Below are 19,429 nucleotides of genomic sequence, written 5' to 3' on the forward strand. Positions count from 1 at the left end.
TCACTTCGTTCAAGGTTTTATTCATATGGTTCGACTTGGATAATGATTCTGGCTCGTTCATACTTCTTCTGACAGTTAGACTGATGAAGAGTGTCCTCACTTTGATACAACTTTGCACTTAAGTCTTTATAGATTTATTTTTAAACTTTATCCAAATGATCTTATATCAATGAAGATATTTTCATTTTATAAACTTATAATTTTTTTTATATATTTTTAATGTAAAATTTGATTGTATTCTCAACGAAGACAATTGGCAGGTGCGAACATCAGACTTGCGTTAGGAATGATCATCAAGCATGCGCAAGTAGTAGGCTGTGCGAACCCGACAGCACCCAAGGGTAGACTCATTCCTTTACTATCTAGTCTTTGTCGAGGAAGATGATCTAGGCGGAAGATATCGTCTGAAGGAGAATTCGACTAAAAATCTTAAGATGATATCGTTAATTATAATGAATGAAACTAAAAAAGCTACAATGAATACAAAAAGTTCTATGATCAATTGGACTATACAATTAAACATCATACACAAAACCTTCAGAAATGCTGACTGGTTGAAGGATCAGAAACATAAGAGCCTTTTCTTATCATTCCATCTTCCACCAGCCTTTCCTTGGGAGTATTACAGCGGGGCGTGCTTGGCGCTGTGAATTCAGATACTTCATCGATATCACTGTGCCGATATAAGATCTCACTTGCCGAACCATAGTCCATGAGCTGATAAAGTTGTGAACCTGTTCTAAGCCTACTTTTTCTCTTATCCATCAGAGTTGATCTACTTGGAAAATTTACTGGCATTTCAGTATCAGAGGCAAGAGAGTATCCATAGTCTGAGTAGGAAACTGGTTCCCATGGGGATCTATCATTGGACGGAAAGATGGAGACCTCGTGCCCAGGAGTAGTATCTGTCATGCTGTCCAACTCGGTTGTCGGTGTCTCAGCCTCATCGGGTGTAAGGGGAATCCCATATTTTGGAGTTCTGAAAGAAAATGTAAGAACTTTAGAACAAGCACCACATTGAAGCTTATAAAATCTTCTCTGCACTATGAAGAAATCGATAGGAAGCCTAAGCAACTCCAAGCAGTTGTAGCATACGACAAATGGAGAGCCACCTAAAACAGGGCGACAAAGTTGCTTCTTCTGCTGTCTTCCATCATTGTTGTTTGGTTTCTCGGTCTGACGCTCAACCTGAGGCTTGTGGGAACATGGAGAGGGCCTAGAACCAGCATGGCATGTATGATTGCAGTGGCAAGCTCTGCAAATTCCATTGTGGCAAGGGCTTGGAGATGCTCGGCGGCCTTCATAATGACAATGCTTGCAAGGAACATCGAACGGCTTTGAAGGAATGCCATTGGACCTGGGTGGTGGTCGAGGAATTGCCCTTCTTTGATGGGTCACTTTAGGAGGAGTTTGACATCGGCCTGGCTTAAGATGCTTCACATGGTGAGGCTGTGCCCTGCTCTCATCAGATTTATCAAAGATTTCATTGATTTCCTCTTTCAATCCATCAACCTTCCTTAGGATCTCCGTTTGAATGTTAAGTAAGCCCATAGGAACCTTTGAATCCCTCGAGATCTCAAATGAATCAAGATCAGCTACTGCCCTATCATTTTGTTTGTCGGCTGAGCCTTTGGAGACCTCCACTAGATTTATCGAGGCCGATCTTGAATGCACATGATTTTCTGATTCCATCAAGTTCTGAACCGAATGGAAGTCGTCAGAGTCAAAAGAGGAATGTGTCACTAAATCATCTTTTTCTTTTTGGGAAACCTCATTTGTGTGCGAACCAAATGTATCAAGAGCAGCTGGCTTCTCTATCGGCGACTCTTGTGAAACTTCATGAGCTACAATTTGTGTTCCCACTTGCATCTCTTTAACACCCTCTTCTTTATGTACATTAGTATCTGCTGAATCTTGCACAATTCTTCTAAAAGTTCTCCTGGACAAGGGCACACATTTACGAGATGTCTCAACGTTGCCGGTATCTATCTCTGAAACAAAAGAGGGATTTATCACTAAATCATCTTTTTCATTTTGGGAAATCTCATTTCCGAGCAAACCAAATGTCTCAAGAGCAGCTGGCTTCTCTCTCGGCGACTCTTGTGAAACTTCTTGAGCTACAATTTGTGTTCCCACTTGCTTCTCTTTAACACCCTCTTCTTTATGTACATTAGTATCTGCTGAATCCCACGACATTCCTCTAAAAGTTCTTCTGGACAGAGGTACACGTTTACGAGGAGTCTCAGCGTTGCCAGTATCAATGACGGAAGAGATGTTGACGTCGAATGGATTTGCACTGGCTATCTTTGAAACTTTCCCGCATTCACTATGATGATTGTTGTTGTTCTCCTTGTTGTCCAGTGAAGCATCATTTCTGTTATTGGGACTAGAACTCTGCAAGTCCATACTTCTCACATTGGAGGAACTAGCTTCGAGCTCCATTTGTCTCTCCTTCAGGCAGCTTTCTTCATCTCCTTTGTTTAAACCACTGCTTGAAGCATCTTCTGCTTTAGACGGTTGTGAAGCTAGAGATGCTGCACTCTGATCGGTAGAATTATAATGTTTTGCTGCCAAGAATAAAGAAAACAAAATCCATGAGGAGAAGAACTACATGAGAAAAAAAAATGTAAGTAAACAATGTGATCAACATGGAATCTTACCTCGAAGAGTCACACCACATTCACCACACTGGTATACCGGAACACAAGCAATTTCAGTAAGAAGAGCCATGCATCTCGGGCATCTTACAAACCGGAATCCAGGGATTGTGTTATTGCTAGCCATGTCCAATAATGTAAACCGGTTAGAAGTAAAGACTTCAGGATCCCCACAAGCTCTAGAATCTCTCGATCATGGTGTAGCTTTCTTTGATTTGCAAAATGACAATCCTTGACCTATTGCGTATAATGAAGGTAAATTATAATTTATTAATCTAGAGTATTAGTGAGCCAAATTGTGTTGCAAGATATATAGCAGTGGAAATGCATTAACAGAATTAAGAAACACAAAGAAAATTAGGTTACCACAGTTCACAGAACAAGTCAATAAGAGAACTAGCTTATGATCAATAGAACAAATTGGTTTAACCAAATTCAATAAGAGAACTAGCTATAATTCAATGTGCAGTTGTAAAGGATGTAAAAAGCCCTAGACTTGTATAAGATTAAAAAAAAACTAAAAATGAGCATGAACATAGAAAAGTGTCAACATATGCCTAAAGAGCCAAAGGGAACAAAAATAAAAGTGTATCGAGAAATTGCAACTCAAAAAAGCTAAATTTTCACAAGCTTAAGGTCGTAGAAGTAGAAATTGGTTAAGGAATTAGCTACCAAGTCCTTCAAACTACATAAAGATACTTTTAGTTCCCAAACATTCGAAGGCGAAATTGGACGGCAACCACCAGAAACCGACTCCGTTCACATGGAACAGAACAAAAAGCCTAGAAGTCCATGGAAACGGGAAGAACAATCAAACGAGCAATGTGCGAAACGCCTACTTCAATCAGTAATCAACACAAAAAGGAAGGACTTTCTTCATTTCCCTTCTACCAATTTTCCGTTCCCCCAAATTCCATCTCCGTCCATCAAGCGACGAACCTTGCAGACCTAGAAAACCTACCCGAACGCACTATTTCGACCAATAAAAGTGAAGAAAACACAGAAATCGATTCTTAAAACCGACACCTTCACAGATCAAAAACCACAAACCCTAATCACGCGAAAACTGGAAACTTTACACACTCACCTTTCAGATCGGAAGCTTTTCGAGGTTCTTGATCCCTAATTCTTCTTGTTCCTTGGCTCCCGAACCGCGTCTGCTACTTGAGTGGGGATCTGGAGAAGGAGAGGCGACGGCGAACGATAAACTGGCCGAGGCAGCGGAGGAAGGTTAGCGTTTATATAGGAGCAGGGGAGTTGACCACTTACACGCTTCCGTGGACAATTTGACCAGGTAAAAGTCAACAAATCGGTCCGTGCTTGGGCGCCATTTTATGTAATTAAATGCCAATACATTATTTATTATACTAATAATTATTAAAAGTGCCAATTAATGTCATTATTTTTTTTAAATAGATTTCACAAATCTTTTACTTAATTAATTTTAAATAATATATATATATATATATATATATATATATATATATATTAACATATTATTATGGCTTGCCCTCCTAATTAATACGTCAAGTTGACTTTTGGTGAATAAAGAACCATAATAAATATTAAAATTATGAAAAAAGGAATAATTAATTTAATTTTGACCTCCTACAAATATAATATGTATAATTCTTTTTTAATATTATTATTGTAATTATGATAGTGAAATAATAATTAAGACCGCGTCCACGCGTTGCCTGGACAGCTGCCATGCACCCAATGAGTTACTCTCTGGGACCCATCGGATCGGGGAAATAACACGTGACGGGGACGGATTCGGGTCGTGGGATTCAATTTCACTTTGTTGAACCATTCAAACGTATTATTTCACTCGGTTGAACCATTCAATTTTCTATTTTAAAAAAAAACTAAAGAAATGAGTAACACGACTTAACTAAGAAACCTGTAGAAATAAATTAGTAAGAGTACATCTTTATAATCTTATTTTATTTTCTTAATCACTATAACTTGACTATTATAATTATTTACTAGTTTGTAGATGATTAAGATATAAGTATATGATAATCTACTCAGACTCATTCTAAATGAATATCATCCACATATCATCCAAATACTGGCAAAATGTTCATGGCATCCGATCCATAATCTCTTCTCACTCCCTACAATAAAGAGAACTTCCAAATAATTAATACTTATTAGAATGATATAAAGAGTTAACTAAAATTTTTGCAAAGGCTCCACCTAGGTTTTTTCAAATTCTTTGTTTCTTTTTATGCTCTCGTGTTCGGGACGGATCCAGAAATAAGAGGAGGACGGGATAAACTTTGAGTGCGGAAAAATGAATTAAGTATCAAATACAATTTAAAAAAATTAAATTTTTTAATGTCAAATTATAGACTATAAAATATAATTTATTTTTTGAATAGGATTAGAGTACAGGACAATATTTTTTTTTTAATATACAGATATATATATTTTATTTCTCACTTAATGAGATTTATTTATTTTAATATATATGATTAATTTGACTTAATAAATTCTTCTTATTATTCTTTTATATTCTACTCGTATTTTTTACCTATATTTCATATTCATTAAAAAATTATTTTTGATAAATTTAATTGAGATGGATCGGATTATAAATAATATAGGATTGCCTTAAAGATTGATTTATTTATATATTAAGATTTCTGAAAAGAAATGTTTTCATTAATATAATAAAAATATATAATTATAAAAAATCCTTTTTAGTAACGTTTTAGATTAAAAATAATAATAATAAAAATACTTGATTAAATTTAAATAAGATATGAGGTAGGGATAATTAATGCAAAATCTTTCTCATGCATGATTTGACAGGGGTAAATGAAAGCAAGATTTTTTAAATTTTTTTTTGTTTTCTATGATACTTTTTGTGATTTGAAATACATGATTAGATATGAAAAAGAAAATTTTTAAACTAGGGTATAGCCCAAGACGGGCCTAATGTAAATCCTTCTTTGTCTTGTGTTTAGGGAGGTTAAAAATGAATCCGACGTGTTAATCCGATTAAAGTCAATTAAAAAATATCAGGTTCAGATTGAAAATTTTCTAGATCGGATCAAATTCAAATTTGAGGATTTTGGATTGGAGATTTTTATGTCAGATTTGGGTTGATCCAAATTTAAAGTTTAGTTAATTTTTTAGAGTTAAATTAAATTTTATTTTAGAAATTAAGATTATTTTTATATATTAGTATCAGTATGATAATGATATAGTATTAAGATTTAAGATAAAAGTAAAAAATTATAAAAAAATAATAAAAGAATAATAAATTTATTTGGGTTGGTCGGATTTGAATTTAAGAGTTTTGGATTATATTCAGATTTGGATTGAATTTCAATTGAGATTTTTATACTTATTTTTTAATCTAATTCAAATTTGATTGGATCCATCTGAAATCCAAATAAAACTCCGTGTAAGATGAGCACGTTCAATTTGCCCTGTGCAAATGTATATTTCTTAATCAATGTGAAGGATAGATACAACAACTTCAAAAAAGTATGTGTAGATGGAGCTTTTCATAAATCTTTCACAAAGATGAGCCCAATAAAATCATATATCAAGTATACTTCAAATTATTTATTTGTTTCATTTTATTTAATAAATTTATTGTCGTATTTATATTCTAGGGCATGGATGAAAACTTCGGTTTCAGATATGTTTTCATTAATCTCTTTAATTTATGAGATGTATAATTTCCTCTTTTAATAACATTAGACGTATAAAACTTTGGTTTCAAATATGTTTTCATTAATCTCTTTAATTTATGAGATGTATTAAATTAATTTCCTCCTTTTAATAGCATCAGCAGCACGAATTTTTATTTTAAACAAATCAAATCTACTAAATTTTACCATTAAAATCAATCTGATATAAAATATGTTAATTCAATTGGTTATCAAATTAATCGATGAATTAATATTGGGTATTCAAATCATTAATTAATAATGGTTTAGTTTAATCGGTTAAACTAATTATAAATTAAAATTGAACCAAATAAATTTAAAAATTAACTTTTTGAAAAATGACTTTTTAAATTAATTGAAGGGAAATTGAATTTGATTAGGACATTTACCATGTCTTCCCAGTGAAAATACTCTAAAATTATCCCAATGCATACTACTCACGTGAAATTCTAACCTATGCTAAAAATCATATCAAATTTTTGTTAGATTTGTTTTGTTCAAATTATCATATATAATTTTTATTATGATAATCATATAATTAAAGTTATAAAAAATAAAATATAATTTAATATTTTTTATTATATAACAAAATTTTATCTATTTAAAAGTTTTAGTATATAAAAATATTAATAGTTATAGTTTAATTGGATAGGATAGTAGGATTTTATTTTGAAAATCAGAATTAGAATCTCAACAAATTAATCTCGTTTTTTACATTAAAAAAAATCTGCCAAATCAAAACTGTATAGGTGATTTAACCGCCGACGAGTTAAAGACCCATTAAATTGGCCTGACAACCCGACAATCCAACCCTTTGACGTAGTTACAAGATACGATTATGAGCCTGGGCAAGGTCTGGTCCAGGAGATAGCCCCTCGTTCAAAAAATCAAATTAATTATTTAACTATTCAATCCCACCCCTTCTACCCACCAACTATCATGGATCGACGATACTGTTGGAAAAAATTGAATGAAAAAGCGACGTGTGGGCTGTAGTCCCACAACGATTGAAAGCAAGACTTTCCGACTGATTCGGAACACAGGGGGTTGGAAATCCAGGGCCCGGATGACATCAACCCGAGGAGTCCAAAAATCAGTCAGGACACGATATGTTTGCGAAAAGACAACTTGTTGGCTGGCCTACAAGACAAGGAAAATCGCCAACTTACCTGCACGCCATGTGGCAAGCCTGTCTGCTCGCCATGTGGCAAGCTTGCATCGTGCCACGTAGTGTGGCTTGTTGGCAAGCTTGCCACAAGCTGTGCCTTGCTTGTTGGCAAGCATGCAGCTTGCCATAAGCATGCAAGCCACAACGTGGCTTGCTTGTTAGCAAGCAAGCAAGCCACAGGCTTGCTCGTGATGGCTTGCAAGGTCTATAAAAGACCATGGAGAGGAATGAAGGGAGGACACAACAGAAGCTGAAGTGAGCACAGCAAAGTTCAAAAGCTTTGTGTGAGAGAAAGAAGACAAGTGAGCTTTATGTTGTGAGAAAAAAACTCAAGTGAGCGAGTGCTTCCCATGCCTCATTGAATCCCCCTGTTTCTTTCCCTTCTGTTGTGCTCTTCTTTTGCTCAACAGAAATAGTGATAGTGTTCGGATCTAGTTCAGATCGTCACGACAACCAGTGCTCGGTTATGCTCGTGATCCTGCCGTTTTATCCTGGGAGACAGACGTCCACCTAATCCTCTGAGCACCGCGGAGGGGCCGAATCTGTTTTAAGGAGACAGCGCTCTGCTGGACTCGACATCCACTTTGAGTTCGTGTTGCAGTTCCTGACATCCTGTCAACAACTCTCGGTAGCAACTTGGCGCTGCTCGACAACTCACGATGTCCACGACTCACCTACTCGGCGCTTGGATCGACTCAATAGAGTCGACAGTTTGAGATTATCTGCTCAAACCTTCTTGATTGTAAGTACTTGTGCATTTGGTATGGACTCAGAAGCGTGAAACAGAGCTTCTGAGACGATCACAAAAAGATTGTAACGGGTTTATTCCCAACAAACTTAAAACAAATTCATTCTGTTACCATGGCGGTAGAAAATGTTGAGATGCAACAGGCTCAATATGTGTCGGCCTCCTCCGCCCCGATTGGGAATGTGCCAATCAATCACAGGGAAAAGCCAGAAAAATTCATAGGAGTGAATTTCAAGCGGTGGCAGCAGAAGATGTTCTTCTACTTAACCACGCTAGGTCTGGCATGTATCTTGACCGAGGAAATTCCCAAGGTTGTTAAGGGTGTAGATGAGGTGAACACCCTCCTTCTGCTCGACAAATGGAATGAGTCTGAGTTCCTCTGTCGAAACTTCATCCTTAACAATCTTGCCGACTCACTCTATCTTGTGTATTGTGAGATAAAAACGGCAAAGGAACTGTGGGAATCTCTGGACAAGAAATATAAATCGGAGGATGCTGGGGCCAAAAAGTTTATTGTTGGTTGTTTCCTGGACTATAAGATGAGTGACTCGAAGTCTGTAATCAGTCAAGTCCAGGAGCTTCAAGTACTCTTACAAGAAATTCACTCAGAAGGTATGACTCTGAGCGAAACCTTCCAAGTGGTAGCTATCATCGAAAAGCTACCAACTGGCTGGAAGGACTTTAAGAATTATCTGAAGCACAAGCGGAAGGAAATGAACCTGGAGGAACTTGTTGTTCGCCTTCGTATAGAAGAAGACAACAAGAATTCGGAGAGAAAACTGTTCTCTCAGGCTATTGTAAAAGCCAATGTTGTTGAGCACGGACAAAGCTCAAAACGGAAGCATCCAAAATCTTCCACGACGCAACCCAAAGGACAAAACATGAAAAAGAAGTTCTTAGGGAAATGCTACAATTGTGATCGTATGGGTCACAAGGCTTCAGACTCTAAAATGCCAAAGAAGAAAAAGCCCGAGACCAACCTGGTAGGAGAACAGGATATGGATCTCTGCGCCGTGATCTCTGAAGTGAACCTAATAGGTTCCAATCCTCGGCAATGGTGGATTGATACTGGAGCCACCAGACATGTGTGCTGCAACAAAGAGCTGCTCCACAACTTCGAAGAAGTCACTGGAGATAAACTGTTCATGGGAAACTCAGCAACCTCGGACGTCATAGGCCAAGGAAAAGTGGTGCTGAAAATGACCTCGGGCAAGGATCTCACTCTAAACAATGTGCTATACGTTCCGGAGATTCGAAAGAATCTAGTATCCGGCTCACTGTTGAGCAAGCATGGCTTTCGCATTGTTTTTGAGTTGGACAGAGTTGTATTGTCCAAAAATGGAGTATTTATAGGAAGAGACTATGTATCTGATGGGCTGTTTAAGCTCAATGTAATGGTCATTAGGCCCAAGATAAATAAAAGTGAAAGCTCTTCCACTTATATGCTTGAGTCTTCGTGTTTGTGGCATGGTAGACTAGGACATGTTAACTACGATGTATTGCGTAGATTAATAAACATGCAAAGCATACCTACATTCCACCTTGACCCAAAACACAAGTGTGAGATTTGTGTTGAAGCAAAAATGACAAGGTCATCCTTTCAACATATTGAAAGAAGTAATAAACCACTTGACCTAATCCACACTGATGTGTGCGACCTAAAAGGTACGTCAACACGTGGTGGTAATAAATATTTCATCACTTTTGTAGATAATAACACAAAATACTGTTATGTGTATCTTCTCAAAAGTAAGGATGAAGCTATAGAGAAATTTGCTCTCTATAAGAACGAGGTTGAAAACCAGCTTAATAGAAAGATTAAGGTGGTTCGAAGTGACCGAGGCGGTGAATATGTGTCACCGTTCGCTGAGTTGTGTGCTGAACATGGGATCAGACACGAAATAATAGCTCCTTATACTCCTCAGCAAAATGGAGTTGCTGAGCGAAAGAACCGAACGCTTAAGGAGATGATGAATGCTCTTCTATTAAGCTCTGGATTGCCAGAGTCCATGTGGGGGGAAGCTGTGTTAACAGCTAATTACCTTTTAAATAAGGTGCCCCGGAAGAAAATAGATAAGAGCCCTTATGAGTTGTGGAATGGAAGACAACCGTCCTACAAATATTTACGAATGTGGGGGTGTCTTGCCAAAGTGTTGGTACCTGATCCGAAAAGGATTAAGATAGGACCAAAGACTGTTGATTGCATATTTATTGGATATGCACAAAACAGCGTTGCGTATAGATTTTGTGTGTATCAATCACACATACCGGAGATACACAAGAACTCGATAATCGAATCGAGAAATGCCTCGTTCTTTGAGCATGTATTTCCTTTTAAGACCCGAGAGGATGCTAGCTCCTCAAAACGGGCATATGAAACACAAGACGAAGAAAAAGATGAGGAACCAGTTGAGGTTGAACTTAGACGGAGTAAACGAGCTCGAGTAGAAAAATCCTACGGATCGGATTTTATCACTTTCATACTGGAAAGTGAACCCCGGAGTTACTCAGAAGCAGTAAGCTTGTCTGATTAGCCTCACTGGAGAGGGGCAATTGCATCTGAGATAGATTCTATCTTGCAAAATCACACTTGGGAACTCGTGGATCTTCCTCCGGGAAGTAAACCACTAGGGTGCAAGTGGATTTTCAAGAGGAAAATGAAGTCAGATGGCACAATCGATAAATACAAGGCTAGATTGGTAATCAAAGGATACCGACAACAAGAAGACCTTGATTATTTCGATACATACTCTCCGGTATCTAGAATAACTTCTATTAGAGTATTGTTGGCTATCGCTGCTCTATGGAATCTCGAAATACATCAAATGGATGTAAAGACAGCCTTTCTAAACGGGGATTTAGAAGAGGAAATCTATATGGATCAACCTGAGGGGTTTTCTGTGTCAGGACAGAAACACAAGGTCTGTAGATTGGTGAAGTCATTATATGGCTTGAAATAAGCACCAAAGCAGTGGCATGAGAAATTTGATAATGCCATGAAGGAATGTGGATTCAAGATCAATGAATGTGATAAATGTGTCTACACGAGAGCCACAGAAAATGACTATGTCATCTTGTGCCTCTATGTAGATGACATACTTATCATTGGGAGTAATGATAAAATAATCAAATCCACTAAAGATATGTTGAACTCAAGATTTGACATGAAAGACATGGGGCTAGCTGATGTGATTCTAGGAAACAAAATTCTTAGAACGACAGAAGGACTTGTTCTTAGTCAGTCCCATTACGTGGACAAGATTCTTGAGAAATTCACCAAGAGTGATACTGCGTTGGCACGAACGCCGATAGATACGAGTCAACATCTATCGAAAAATCGAAGTGAAAGTATCTCGCAGATAGAGTACTCTCGAGTGATTGGAAGTCTGATGTACTTGATGAGTTGTACTCGACCAGACTTGGCCTACGCAGTAAGCAAACTGAGTAGATACACGAGTAATCCCAGTGTCGAGCACTAGAAAGGGATAACAAGAGTACTGAGGTACTTAAGGTATACTCGTGACTATGGACTGCACTATACAAGATATCCTGCTGTAGTAGAAGGATACAGCGATGCAAGTTGGATATCTGATATAAAAGACTCTAAGTCTACTAGTGGATATGTCTTCACTCTAGCTGGTGCAGTCATTTCCTGGAAATCTTCTAAGCAAACCGTAATAACGAGATCCACGATGGAATCTGAGTTTGTAGGTCTTGATAAATGTGGTGAAGAGGTTGAATGACTACGACAATTCTTAGAAGATATTCCACGATGGCCAAAACCTGTGCCGGCGATTTGCATACATTGCGATAGTCAATCAACAATTGGTCGGGCACAGAGCCATCTGTATAATGGTAAATCTAGACATATACGTCGTAGACATAATACCATTAGACAACTACTCTCAACTGGAGTTATCAATGTTGACTATGTGAAGTCAAAAGATAACCTAGCGGATCCGCTAACCAAGGGGTTAAATCGAAAGTTAGTTGCAAGCTCATCACAGGGAATGGGCTTGATGTCGTTGTCAGCGATCAGTACAGAGGACACCCAACCAATGCTGACTGGAGATCCCAAGAACTAGGTTCAAAGGGACAACTAATTTGCACTGACTAGACACACTGTAGGAGAAGCCCCATGAAACAGTGGCGAGACCAGGATAAGCCGATAGACTTTTAATGATCAAAAACAGTAAATGGCAACTCTTGAGGGATCACCTATGTGAGAAAGAAGTGAGGCCGCTTCGAAGAGAATTGGAGGCACAATTCTGAGAGCTTCTCACAGAACCAAGCGTGTTCATGGCCAAGAACGAACACATTCATAAGACCTGAGCTATATCAGGGAGAGTCTTGGGTAAGATCTGTCCATGCTTACACCAAGGGCCGAACAGTTCAAAGACATCACGTCTACTAATCAGCCAGTGTGCAAACAGAGTTTACAAGGGAAGGTTCAAAGGGTAACACCTACCTATCCTATACTCGACTCAACTGTCGAAGACTATCACAACTCCTTGTTTTCATTCATGTGGGGGATTGTTGGAAAAAATTGAATGAAAATGCGATGTGTGGGTTGTAGTCCCACAACGATTGAAAGCAAGGCTTTCCGACTGATTCGGAACACAGGGGGTTGGAAATCCAGGGCCCGGATGACATCAACCCGAGGAGTCCAAAAATCAGTCAGGACACGATATGTTTGCGAAAAGGCAACTTGTTGGCTGGCCTACAAGACAAGGAAGATCGCCAACTTACCTACACGCCACGTGGCAAGCCTGTCTGCTCGCCATGTGGCAAGCTTGCATCGTGCCACGTGGTGTGGCTTGTTGGCAAGCTTGCCACAAGCTGTGCCTTGCTTGTTGGCAAGCATGCAGCTTGCCATAAGCATGCAAGCCACAACGTGGCTTGCTTGTTAGCAAGCAGGCAAGCCACAGGCTTGCTCGTGATGGCTTGCAAGGTCTATAAAAGACCATGGAGAGGAATGAAGGGAGGACACAACAGAAGCTGAAGTGAGCACAGCAAAGTTCAAAAGCTTTGTGTGAGAGAAAGAAGACAAGTGAGCTTTATGTTGTGAGAAAAAAACTCAAGTGAGCGAGTGCTTCCCATGCCTCATTGAATCCCCCTGTTTCTTTCCCTTATGTTGTGCTCTTCTTTTGCTCAACTGAAATAGTGATAGTGTTCGGATCTAGTTCAGATCGTCACGACAACCAGTGCTCGGTTATGCTCGTGATCCTGCCATTTTATCCTGGGAGACAGACGTCCACCTAATCCTCTGAGCACCGCGGAGGGGCCGAATCTGTTTTAAGGAGACAGCGCTCTGCTGGACTCAATATCCACTTTGAGTTCGTGTTGCAGTTCCTGACATCCTGTCAACAACTCTCGGTAGTAACTTGGCGCTGCTCGACAACTCACGATGTCCACGACTCACCTACTCGGCGCTTGGATCGACTCAATAGAGTCGACAGTTTGAGATTATCTGCTCAAACCTTCTTGATTGTAAGTACTTGTGCATTTGGTATGGACTCAGAAGCGTGAAACAGAGCTTCTGAGACGATCACAAAAAGATTGTAACGGGTTTATTCCCAACAGATACTACGTCTTCGTCATCTTCGTAGCAGTAGTCGTGGCCTACGTTGCTGCCTCCGTGGAGTACATCGTTGCTCCGCGAACTACGTTGTTGGTCCCGTTTGCCTCACCCTCTCCTCTAGCCCACCAGTCCTGCTGGCCCCGTCGGGCCCACTAGCCTTGTTGGCTCCGTCGGACTCTATATTAAATCTATTTAGTTTATCTCAACTGTAGCTAAGAGTTGATTGATTTGATTTAATAAAGATTTAATTAAAATAGTAAGATTTAAAAAGAAAATCGTTCTTCTTCCTTCCAATCCCTCGCTCCGTCGATAGTTGCTCGTCGCCCGCCTTTTGCCGATTGTTGCCCGTCGATCGCCGCCCGCTGTCGTTCACCACTCACTTCCGCCATTCAATAATCTACTACAACCTCCGACGATGTCCACCGCCGCGAGCAGCGCATAATGTGAACGATGGATAGATGGATATAGCCTAATAAACTTTTCAAGAATCAAATATATGATTAAATTAGTTTTCCTCCTTTGAGAACATCAATATATATTTTTTAAAGTAAATAACATGGATCGGATTTTATCAGTAAAATCAAACAAATCGAATTGAAGTAAAATCAGTTAATTTGATAGATTACTAAATTAATCAATTTTGTACTCCAATCATCAATTGATGATGGTTTGGTTTAACTAATTTATGTATTTTAAATTGAAATTAAACCGAATAAATTGAAAACATTAATATTTTATTTTAAAAAATCTGAATTAATTGAATTGAAAACATCCGCTTCGGTTTTTTTTCATATCATATATATATTTAAGGATGAAATCTTTAATCTTCCCTTTGTTTAATATATATTATTAGTGAAAGTGTTTATACTACGTCCTTTTTTTTATTTCAGTCGTCCAATACTAGCTAGCTATGGTTTGGGTTCTGATACATTGAAAAAGATCATTTCTTCTCAAGCTTCGGTGAAATCCACCTGAAATTGCCACATCTTTGCATTGAGCAACTTCATCTCTTCTGACTTCTCATGTTGAAATGGTAATATGCCAAAAATTTTATCAAATATCCCTTAGTGCGTTATTGACAATCCACTAGTGAAACTTTAGTATACGATGGACACAATGTTCACTGTGCCCCGTGTATACCTCTAGATCACCAATGTTCTCATGTTGGTGCATACTTCACATTATTTATTTGTTTCATTTTCTAATTTGTGATACTGTTTATTTAATAAATTTCTTGTGTATTTATATTCTAGGGCATGGATGAAAACTTTGGTTTAAAATATGTTTTCGTTAATCTCTTTAATTTATGAGATGTATTAAATTTATTTTCCTCTTTTTAATAGCATCAGCAGGATTTTTTTTTTTAAATAAATCAAACCTACTAAATTTTACCAATAAAATCAAATGGATATAAAATATAATAATTCAATTGGTTATTAAATTAATTGATGAATTAATATTGGGTATTTGAATTATTAATGGATGATCATCAGTTTAATTGATTTAACTAATTATAAATTAAAATTGAACCGAATAAATTAAAAATTTAACCTTTTGAAAAAAAATGAATTTTTAAATTAACTGAAGGGAACTTAATTTGATTACGACATTTATCATCTTTTATCGAGCTTTGAAAAATATTCTTGAAATTGCCGAAATTCTTATATATACCAAAAATCATATGAAATTTCTCTTAAGGTTGTTTTGATTTGGTCAAATTATCATATATAATTTTTATTATGATAATCATATAACTAAAGTTATAGTAAATAAAATATAACTTAATATTTGTTTTATTAATTTAACCTAGATAATATAATAAAAATTTATTTATTTAAAAATTTTAGTCTATACAAATATTAATAGTTATAGTTTATTGGATAGAATACTAGCTAGGTTTATTTTGGAACTCAGAGTTAGAATCTCAAAAATTAATCTCGTTTTTAACATTAAAAAAAATCTGCCAAACTAAAACTGCCGATTTGAATAGGTGATTTAATCGTCGATGGATTAAAGATCCATTAAATTAGCTCGACGTTCAGTCCGGCGACCTGACCCGTTGACATGATTACGGGATGTGGCATGCGTTACTTCCGCTGAATATGTCGCTACCTCTGTGGAATACGCCATTGCTCCGTGTACTACGCCGTTGGCTCCGCTTGCCCCACCAGCCCAGCTGCTAGCCCCACCAAATCCACCAGCCTTGCTGGCCCTGCCAAATTCTAGATTAAGTTTATTTAATTTATCTATAGTTTAACTATAGGTAGAAATTGATTGATTTAATTTACTAAAACTTTAATTAAAATACTAAAGTTTAAAAAAATCTTTCTTCTTCCTCCCAATCCCTTTCTCCGCCGACAGCCGACAGCCGCCCGCCTTTTGTCAACTGTTACTCGTCGACCTCGCCCTAGTTGGCCATTACTCACTTCTTCCATTCGGCAATCTGCTACCACCTCTGATCTGATGATGCCGCTCGCTGCTTGTTACTCGCCGCTTACTGCTCGTCGCTCGCCGCTTGCCGTAATGTGAAGGATAGATAGATGGCTATAGCCTAAAATTTGTGTTACAGCTTGTTCATATATATTTTCAAAAATCAAATATATGATTAAATTAGTTTTCCTCCTTTGTACATCAACATTCTTTTTTAAAGTAAAACAAATCGATCGAATTTTGTCAGTAAAATCAAACCAATCGATCGAAGTAAAATCAATTAATTTGATCGCTTACTAAATTAATTGAGTCGACTAATATTATGTACTCAAATAATCAATTGATGATGGTTCGATTTAACTAATTTATACATTTTAAATTGAAATTAAATCCAATAAAAAAAAAATTATTTATTTTTTTTAAAAAAATTTAAATTAACTGAGAACAGAACATCTACTTCCGTCCGTTAGACTTTTTCATATCATGGATGAAATCTTTAATCTTCCCTTTATTTAATATATATTATTAGTGAAAGTGTTTATACTATGACCTTTTATGATTTTAGTCGTTCTAGCTATGGTTTGAGTTCCAAAACATTGAAGAAGATCATTTCTTCTCAAGCTTTGGTGAAATCTTCTTGAAATTGCCATCATCATTGCCTTTGCCTTCGACGAACAACTTCATCTCTTCTGACTTCTCATGTTGAAATGGTAATATGCGAAAAATCCTATCAAATATCCCTTAATGAGTTATTGGCAATCCACTAAAGAAACTTATATGATGGACAATGTATACTTCTAGATCACTGTAAAGGATGAATATAACATTGTGTTGATGACTTTTCATAAATCTTCTCTAAGAATAAACTATAAATGAAATCATATTTGATATAGTTCACATTATTTATTTGCTTCATTTTCTAATTTTGTACTGTTTATTTAACAAATTTCATGTATGTATTTATAACCTAGGCAAAAACTTTAGTTTTCCTACTTTTAGTAGCATCAGCATATAATCTTTTTTATTTTTTATACAAATCAAAGGTCCGAACTTTGTCACAAAACCGAACAAACCAAATCAATATAAAATTAATTAACTCGATCCATTATCAAATTAATCAATCGGTCGAATAATATTAGGTATTCGAATAGCAATTAATGATAATTTAATTTAACCGATTTAACCAATCTATATATTTTAAATTGAAATCAAATAAATTGAAAAAACAAAAAAAAAATTTATAAAAATTAAATTTCTGAATTAACAAGTTCCTAATTTTATCGATTATTTTTCCATGTTAGGGCATGGATGAAATCTTTATTCCTCTATTTGTTTAATATATATTATTGATCCGGTAGTAAGAGCGGCCCCCCCCTTTCTTGCAAAGTCAACGCCAAGTGAAAGTTACCGGAGCAGCCGCCCATCCGAGGAGAGTGTGGTCCGACCGGACGGACGACCGTAGACGGCCGGCCCGACCGGACTGCCGGCCGGCCGATGGAATCGAATACCCGGATGGGTCCGGCCGGCTCGCACTTATGGTTGGAAGACACCCTATCAAATCGGGGTTCCGACGCTCAGTTAAAAAGGTCACGGACCGAGCTGACCTTTTGACCGGCCACAGTCATAAAGCGCCCCTGTTTATTAGTCTCCACAAAGCACAGGTAAACCACTGCGTATGTCCGGTCGGATGTTGAGGGAGCTGTCCGCTCGGACGACAAGTTTGGAGCAAGGAAAAAGACCCGAGGATTTCTCCTCTGACAACCGGTAGGTTTCACGTGTGTGTCATGCTCCAAATCTTGTGACAGGGGATTCTGCTGTCCCATCGAGGGCATGCTTTGACTGTAGCGATATGGGTCAGGTAAGCTTTCTGACAACCGCATACCTAGGAAAAGACAGAAGACACTTATGCACCTAGGTACGTGTGCCCAGACCCTTCAGAGCTCTATATAAAGAACCTCAGGTTTCGCCGGAGAGGTACGTATTCTGAGATTTTGGAAGCCACTTTGTTCATCGTAACTTACCTGACTTGAGCGTCGGAGGGTCGTCGCCGGGACACCCCTCCCGGCTCGGTTTTGCTGCAGGTTCACCGGAGCACTCGAGGATCCAGCAGGGAGCGCCGCATCCCCAGCGTTCGTTGACTCTTGGTTCGAACAGGATCAAATTGGCGCCGTCTGTGGGAACGCACCTGCATTCGAACAAGAACAATGGACGAGGCTGGACGACAACACACAGTGGCGCTTTCAACAGAAGAACTCGATGCTCTGGTCGAGATGAGGGCCGCCAAACTTATGGAGCAAAAACAAAAAGCATCAGCCGAACGACCGGAGCAACAAGCAACATCTGCGTCTGGTGGCCGAACGGACGCACCTCAAGCCACCGTCGCATTCCACCGGGCCTTATTTTGCACCCCTGAAGCCGCACCAGCTCGAAGAGATAGAGGCTCTTCTTCAGACGAAATGCCAAAGCGGGATGACAGAAAAGGGAAATCCCCCCGGGTGGACTCATCTCCCGAGCGGATCAATCGCCAATTTTCGGAGGCTATTCTACAAGACCCTCTGCCCAAGCACTACGTGGCTCCGACGATCGGCGAGTACAACGGAACAACGGACCCGGATGATCATCTGGGTAAGTTTGATAACACAGCTACACTCCATCAATATACAGATGGAGTAAAATGCCGCGTCTTCCTTACAACTCTCTCGGGATCGGCTCAACGGTGGTTTCGGAGGCTGCCGGACGGGTCCATCACTAGCTTCAAGGACTTCCGAACGGCCTTCCTCCACCACTTCGCTAGCAGTCGGCGTTATCAGAAGACAAGTGTCAGCTTGTTTGCCATCAAGCAAGAGTCAAGAGAATCGCTTCGAGCCTACATCCAGCGATTCAACCAAGTGGCGATGGATATCCCAACGGCCACATCGGAGACGATGATGAATGCCTTCACTCAGGGCCTTGTGGATGGGGACTTCTTCCGGTCGCTCATCCGAAAGCCGCCCCGAGATTATGATCATATGCTACATCGGGCCAACGAATACATAAACGTGGAAGAAGCACAAGCCGCCCGGAAAAAGGAAACTCCCACCGAGCGGAAACAACACGCCGCTCAGCAGCCACCTAGAGGACCGAGAGCTGAAGCAATCCGATCCCCCCACACCAGGT

The 19,429-nt window shown here is 38.5% G+C and overlaps 1 protein-coding gene across 2 annotated transcripts; it reads right to left on the minus strand.

Annotated features, from left to right (window-relative positions):
* Positions 1-415: 415 nt before the first annotated feature.
* Positions 416-3,878, minus strand: LOC122043306. 2 transcript variants are annotated; one of them, XM_042603876.1, is made up of 3 exons: positions 3,745-3,878; positions 2,661-2,894; positions 416-2,567 (listed from the first exon to the last, which is right to left on the minus strand). In XM_042603876.1, exons 2-3 carry the CDS (start codon positions 2,782-2,784, stop codon positions 538-540), a joined length of 2,154 nt encoding a protein of 717 aa, XP_042459810.1. In that variant the 5' UTR covers positions 2,785-2,894; positions 3,745-3,878; the 3' UTR covers positions 416-537. The 2 variants fall into 2 exon arrangements, with proteins under 2 accessions (XP_042459810.1, XP_042459811.1); XM_042603877.1 differs by lacking the exon at positions 3,745-3,878 and having other exon boundaries at positions 416-979; positions 1,113-2,567.
* Between the last annotated feature and the right edge of the window lie 15,551 nt (positions 3,879-19,429).

Source organism: Zingiber officinale, chromosome 2A (assembly GCF_018446385.1).
Source record: "Zingiber officinale cultivar Zhangliang chromosome 2A, Zo_v1.1, whole genome shotgun sequence".
In the NCBI taxonomy this organism is placed as follows: Eukaryota; Viridiplantae; Streptophyta; class Magnoliopsida; order Zingiberales; family Zingiberaceae; genus Zingiber; species Zingiber officinale.

Coding starts and splice junctions, on each gene's coding strand:
- LOC122043306 (XM_042603876.1), bottom strand. CDS start 2,784: ATGGCTAGCAATAACACAATCCCTGGATTCCGGTTTGTAAGATGCCCG. Junction 2,568..2,660: donor ATGTGGTGTGACTCTTCGAG/GTAAGATTCCAT, acceptor TATTCTTGGCAG/CAAAACATTATAATTCTACC.